This window comes from Trachypithecus francoisi, unplaced genomic scaffold (genome assembly GCF_009764315.1).
Source record: "Trachypithecus francoisi isolate TF-2019V2 unplaced genomic scaffold, Tfra_2.0 Lachesis_group12, whole genome shotgun sequence".
Taxonomy (NCBI): Eukaryota; Metazoa; Chordata; class Mammalia; order Primates; family Cercopithecidae; genus Trachypithecus; species Trachypithecus francoisi.
Genome location: NW_022681457.1, coordinates 8,948,680 through 8,955,501, shown reverse-complemented (window position 1 = coordinate 8,955,501; position 6,822 = coordinate 8,948,680). Strand labels below are relative to the sequence as shown.

The window sequence follows — 6,822 nt, the reverse complement described above, 5'->3', positions numbered from 1 at the left end:
CTCTGTCACCTGGGCTGGAGTACAGTGGCCGGATCTCAGCTCACTACAAGCTCCGCCTCCCGGGTTTATGCCATTCTCCTGCCTCGGCCTCCCGAGTAGCTGGGACTATAGGAGCCCGCCACCTCGCCCGGCTAGTTTTTTGTATTTTTTTTTTTTTTTGAGGCGGAGTCTCGCTCTGTCGCCTGGACTGGAGTGCAGTGGCCAGATCTCAGCTCACTGCAAGCTCCGCCTCCTGGGTTTACGCCATTCTCCTGCCTCAGCCTCCCGAGTAGCTGGGAGTACAGGCGCCCGCCACCTCGCCCGGCTAGTTATTGTATTTTTAGTAGAGACGGGGTTTCACCGTGTTAGCCAGGATGGTCTCGATCTCCTGACCTCGTGATCCGCCCATCTCGGCCTCCCAAAGTGCTGGGATTACAGGCTTGAGCCACCGCGCCCGGCCTAGTTTTTTGTATTTTTTAGTGGAGACGGGGTTTCACCGTGTTAGCCAGGATGGTCTCCATCTCCTGACCTCGTGATCCGCCCGTCTCGGCCTCCCAAAGTGCTGGGATTACAGGCTTGAGTCACCGCGCCCGGCAATTCCTGTTTTTAAAGAAAAGAAAGGGCCGGGCGTGGTGGCTCAAGCCTGTAATCCCAGCACTTTGGGAGGCCGAGACGGGCGGATCACGAAGTTAGGAGATCGAGACCGTCCTGACTAACACAGTGAAACTCCGTCTTTACTAAAAAATACAAAAAAAAAAACCTAGCTGGACGAGGTGGCGGGCACCTGTAGTCCCAGCTACTCGGGAGGCTGAGGCAGGAGAATGGCGTGAACCCGGGAGGCGGAGCTTGCAGTGAGCCGAGATCGCGCCACTGCACTCCAGCCTGGGTGACAGAGCGAGACTCCGTCTCAAAAAAAAAAAAAAAGAAAGAAAAAAAGAATTTAAGGAAAATGTACATAATCTGACTTTTGTTGTTGTTGAGACAAGATCTCACTCTCACCCATGCCAGTGTACAGTGGCACCACACCCAGCTAATATTTACATTTTGTAGAGGCGGGGGTCTCACTGTATTGCCCAGGCTGATGTGGAACCTCTGGGCTCAAGCAGTCCGCCCGCCTGGGCCTCCCTCAGTGCTGAGATGACAGGCATGAGCCCCCGCACCTGGCCACATTCCTAGTATTAATTAACACAATAATTGCACATATTCATGGAGTACAGTGTGATATTTCCATACATGTATACAAGATGTAATAATCAAATCAAGGTAATACCACAACCATCACTTCAAACATTGATTATTTCCTTGCACTGGGAACACTGAAACCCTATTTTTCCATCTCTCATTTTCTTTTTCTTTTTTTTTTGGAGACAGAGTCTCGCTCTGTAGCCCAGGCTGGAGTGCAGTGGCACAATCTCAGCTCACTGCAACCTCCGCCTCCCAGGTCCACGCAATTCTCCTGCCTGAGCCTCTGGAGTAGCTGGAATTACAGGCACCTGCTACCACGCCCGGCTAATTTTTAGATTAGAGATGAGGTTTCACCGTGTTGGCCAGGATGGTCTTGAACTCCTGACCTCAGGTGATCTGCCCTCCTCAACCTTCCAAAGTGCTTTTTCCAGCTCTTATAAGTTGTTAATGACAGTCACCCTCTAATGCTGTAGAACATTGGAACTTCCCCTGTTTTGTGCCCTGACTGGAGCAACCATGGCTTTCCTGTTTGAGCTCAGTGACCTTGTGAACCTCTCGTCCATCAGGACCATGCTTGCTTACTCCTTGGTGGTCTTTTCTGTTCTTGTCCTCAGGTGAGACTGGGGTCCTAGACACGTGAAGACTGATGGGGTTCCCAGCCCTCTGCCTGCCTCCTGGCCCTCGGTGCGTTGCTACACATACAGGAGTGGGAGGAGTACAGTAGCCCCTGCTTATCCACGGAGGACACGTTCCAAGACCCCCAGCCCGTGCCCGAAACCACGGATAGTACCAGTCCATATATATGATCATTTTCCCATCCATAACTCAGATGTCTAAAGTGATTTAACACGGCCGGTAGCGGTCACAGCAGGGACACACTGGACAAAAGGATGATTTACATCCTGGGCGTGGGGAGCGTGGAATGCCGCTACTTGAAGCTGCACACAATTGAAAACTTACGAATTACGGTGGGGCGCGATGGCTCACGCCTGTAATCCCTGAACTTTGGGAGGCCGAGACAGGTGGCTCACTTGAGGTCAGGAGTTTGAGACCAGCCTGGCCAATGTGGTGAAACCTGGTACCTACTAAAAATACAAAAATGAGCCGGGCGTGGTGGTGGTCTCCTGTAATCCCAGCTACTCAGGAGGCTGAGGCAGGAGATTGCTTGAACCTGGGAGGCGGAGGTTGCAGTGAGCTGAGATTGTGCCACTGCACTGCAGTCTGGATGACAGAGTGAGACTCCGTCTCAAAAAATAAAAAAGAAAAGAAAACTTATGAATTACTGCTGGACTTTTCCATGTATTATTTTTGGGCTGTAGTGGACACGGGTAGATGAAACCTCGGATACGTGGGAGCTACCGTGGGTGTATTAGGCTCCCTGATGTTGGATGAACAGGGACATGGGTTAGTCTTGCCCTACTCTCTCTGATTCAGGTGCCAGCCAGACCAGAATTTCAGCAAGAATGAGAAGCCGAAGGAGGAAGTAGTGGAGATGAATTCTGTACCCAAAGCGAAATCCCCAGAACGTGTTCCTGAAGCGTCCAGCACTCCGACCAGTCTGTGGAGCCCTGTCAGCACCATCCCCACCCCGAGATCTGGCCGCATCGTCTATGGATGTGCTTTTCTGCTTGGTGAGCAGTGGGGTTTCTCTGCAGGGTGTTTTGAACCTGATAGCAAGGGGCAGGGGGCCGGGTAGGGAGTGTGTGGCTTTGGTAGTTGAGAGGAGTCTTGAATTTATGGTGGCCCTTCTTAGTAGGGGCACTTTTGGCCGGGCACAGTGGCTTACACATGGAATCCCAGCACTTTGGGAGGCTGCGGAGGGGTGACTGCTTGAGCCTGGGCAGTCGAGGCTTCAGTGAGTCAAGATCACACCACTGTGCTGTAGTCTGGGCAATGGGGTGAGATCCATCTCAAAAAACAAAAAACCATATATATATATATTATATATATATATATATATAGACATATATATACACACACATATACACGCACACACACACATATGTGCACACACACATACATAAAATAAGAAGTTTAGGCTGGGTGTGGTGGCTCGCTTTGGAAGTCTGAGATGAGTGGATCACTTGAGGTCAGGAGTTGAGACCAGCCTGGCCAACATGGTGAAACCCTGTCTCTACTAAAAATACAAAAAATTAGGTTGGGCGCGGTGGCTCACACCTGTAATCCCAGCACTTGGGGAGGCCAAGGGGAGTGCGGATCACAAGGTCAGGAGTTTCAGACCAGCCTGGCCAACATGGCAAAACCCCATCTCTACTAAAAATACAAAAATTAGCTGGGCGTGCTGGCAGGAACCTGTGATCCCAGCTACTCGGGAGGCTGAGGCAGGAGAATCACTTGAACCCAGGAGGCAAAGGTTGCAGTGAGCCAAGATTGTGCCACTGCACTCCAGCCTGGGCAACAAGAGTGAAAATACATCTAAAAAAATAAAAATTATTTGGTTGTGCTGGCACGTGCCTGTAGTCCTTACGGGGGAGGCTGAGACACACACACACACACACACACATATATATACATATATATATGTGGTTTGGGGGATAGGATGTGGCCCAAGATCTTCACTTATTTAGCTTCTGGAGTTGAACCTGCTCTCCCCAACCTTGACCCTTTTCCAGTTATTCTGCTGACCATGCTCTGCCTGGTACTGGCCCATTGGCCCAAACGCCGGTTCTCTGGAGAGCCGATCTACGTCACAGCTGCTGTGCTACTGCTGGTGCTCATTGCAGGATTCACTTTCACCATCTGCAGACAGCCCCAGAGCAACACTCCTGTCTACTTCAAGGTAGGTGACCTTATGTCCCCACACCACCCTCCTGAGTCAGTGGACTCTGCATGCCTCAAGCTCTCAATACTCTCCGAGACCAGGGAAAAAAGGGCAGTAGCTAAAACCAATGGAGTGTTCATGGACATCCCCTCCAGCCCCCACCTATCAGTACTTCCCAAAACCTGTCTCTTCCAGAACACCCAATGGGATACCCACTCAGAACAGGCACTGAGCCAGATGAGGTGGCTCACACTTGTAATCCCAGCACTTAGGGAGGCCGAGGCAGGTGGATCGCTTGAGGCCAGGAGTTCGGGAACAGACTGACCAACATGGTGAAATCCCAGTTCTACTAAAAATACAAAAATTAGGCCGGGCGTGGTGGCTCATGCCTGTAATCCCAGCACTTTGGGAGGCCGAGGCGGGCGGATCACGAGGTCAGGAGATCGAGACCATCTGGCTAACATGGTGAAACCCCGTCTCTACTAAAAATACAAAAAAATTAGCCAGGCGTGGTGGTGGGCGCCTGTAGTCCCAGCTACTCGGGAGGCTGAGGCAGGAGAATGGCGTCAACCCAGGAGGCGGAGCTTGCAGTGAGCCGAGATCACGCCACTGCACTCCAGCCTGGGTGACAGAGCGAGACTCTGTCTCAAAAAAAAAAAAACAAACCAAAAATTAGCCAGGCATGGTGGTGCGTGCCTGCAATCCTAGCTACTCAGGAGGCTGAAGCAGGAGAATCACTTGAATCCAGGAGGTGGAGATTGCATTCAGCCGAGATCATGCCACTGCACTCCAGCCTGGGTGATAGAGCAAGACTCTGTCTCAAAAAAAAAAAACCACAAAAAAACAAACAAAAAAAAGAATAGTCATTGAATATGCAACTGGAACAGAGCTGTGGCCTTCCTGCCCCTTGGGCTAAGGGTCCCTTGCAGACATTCGTGGTGTGCTCAGGGTTAACTCTTTGCCTGCAGGTCCCCCTGTTGCCTGTCCTCCCGTTGGTCAGCATCTCTGTGAATGTTTATCTGATGATGCAGATGACCGCTGAGACCTGGGCCCAATTTGGAGTCTGGATGTTGATTGGTGAGTAGCTTCCTGGAAAAACAGAGGCCTCTTGGGTGTCCAACACTCTTCCTGCGACCTTTCCCTACAACTGTCTCAGGCCGACAGTGTGGGCTGTGCCTGTAGTCCCAGCTACTCAGGAGATGAAGGCAGGAGCATCGCTTGAGACCAGGAGCTCCAGACCAGCCTGGGCAACATGGCGAGACTCCATCTCTACCAAAATTAAAAAGTGGCCGCACACAGTAGCTCGCACCTATAATCCCTGCACTTCAGGGGGCCAAGGCAGTGGATCACCTAAGATCAGGAGTTCAAGAACAGTCTGGCCAACATGGTGAAACCCCATCTCTACTAAAAATACAAAAAAGTAGCCGGGTGTGGTGGCAGGTGCCTGTAATCCCACCTACTTAGGAGGCTGAGACATGAGAATCACTTGAACCTGGGAGGCGGAGGTTGCAGTGAGTCAAGATCATGCCATTGCACTCCAGCCCAGGTGACAGGAGCCCAGATTGTGCCACTGCACTCCAGCCTGGGTGACAGAATGAGATTCTGTCTCAAAAAAAAAAAAAAAAAAAATTAGCCAGGCACGGTGGCACCCACCTGTAGTCACATCGATTCTGAAGGCTGAAGTGGGAGGATCGCTTGAACCCGGGAGGTCGAGGCTGCAGTGAGCCATGATCATGCCACTGCTCTCCAGCCTGGGCAACAGAGCAAAGCTCTATCTCTAAATAAAAGAAACAAGAAAACCTCCAAATAAACAGACCACAGTCTAATCGCTATAGGGCATTTATAAGGGAAGGGGTGACTACATTTCCTCTCATTGTGTCATTTCCCTATTAGGATTTGCTGTGTATTTTGGATATGGGACCCGACACAGCTTGGAGAATGATCAGCAGCCACCTGCGTCAAGCTCCCAAACTCCTCATGAAAACATCCCTAGTCCTCGCTGAATTAGTTTCACCACAGAAAAGGGATGGGCCAGTCCACTGGAGGTGTCCTCTGCGTGAAGGGAGAGTGTGAAGCTCTGCAGAGTGTGAAGGTGGGATGCATTTAAAGCCCCATGTGCATTGCCAGTGAGCAAATGCTTTTTTAAAAACTTTGTTTTGTTTTTTGTTTGTTATAGAGATGAGGACTTGCTCTGTTGCCCAGGCAGAACTTGAACTCCTGGGCTCAAGTGATCCTCCTGCCTCAGTCTTCCGAGTAGCTGGGACTACAGGCACCTCATCATGCCCACCTTAACAAAATAACTTTATTATTATTATTATTATTTTTTCTTTTTGAGACAGTCTCGCTCTGTCGCCCAGGCTGGGGTGCAGTGGTGCGATCTTGGCCCACTGCAATCTCCGCCTCCTGGGTTCAAGTGATTCTCCTGCGTCAGCCTCCAGAATAGCTGGGATTACAGGCACGTGCCACTGTGCCCGGCTAATTGTTGTTTATTAGTAGACACGGGGTTTTACCATGTTGGCCAGGCTGGTCTTGAACTCCTGACCTCAAGTGATCCACCTGCCTCAGCCTCCCAAAGTGCTGAGATTACAGGCCTGAGCCACTGTGCCTAGCCAAAATAACTTTAAAAACTTACATTTTTAAAAAAATTGACAAATAAAAATTGTCGGGCCGGGCACGGTGGCTCAAGCCTGTAATCCCAGCACTTTGGGAGGCCGAGACGGGCGGATCACAAGGTCAGGAGATCGAGACCATCCTGGCGAACACAGTGAAACCCCGTCTCTACTAAAAATACAAAAAACTAGCCGGGCGAGGTGGCGGGCGCCTGTAGTCCCAGCTACTTGGGAGGCTGAGGCAGGAGAATGGCGGGAACCCGGGAG

At 50.9% G+C, this 6,822-nt stretch overlaps 1 protein-coding gene across 1 annotated transcript; it reads left to right on the top strand.

Annotated features, from left to right (window-relative positions):
* Window positions 1-2,391: 2,391 nt before the first annotated feature.
* On the top strand, window positions 2,392-6,610 carry LOC117091707 (cationic amino acid transporter 3-like). Its single transcript, XM_033224393.1, has 4 exons — window positions 2,392-2,795; window positions 3,798-3,964; window positions 4,915-5,023; window positions 5,840-6,610. The coding sequence occupies exons 1-4, from the start codon at window positions 2,657-2,659 to the stop codon at window positions 5,947-5,949; spliced, it is 525 nt and encodes a 174-aa protein (XP_033080284.1). The 5' UTR covers window positions 2,392-2,656; the 3' UTR covers window positions 5,950-6,610.
* The last annotated feature ends 212 nt before the right edge of the window (window positions 6,611-6,822 follow it).

Excerpts from the sequence above, each read along its gene's own strand:
- LOC117091707 (XM_033224393.1), top strand. The coding sequence starts at position 2,657 with ATGAATTCTGTACCCAAAGCGAAATCCCCAGAACGTGTTCCTGAAGCG. Across the intron at positions 2,796-3,797 it reads TGGATGTGCTTTTCTGCTTG|TTATTCTGCTGACCATGCTC; the intron begins GTGAGCAGTGGG and ends ACCCTTTTCCAG. Across the intron at positions 5,024-5,839 it reads TGGAGTCTGGATGTTGATTG|GATTTGCTGTGTATTTTGGA; the intron begins GTGAGTAGCTTC and ends TTTCCCTATTAG.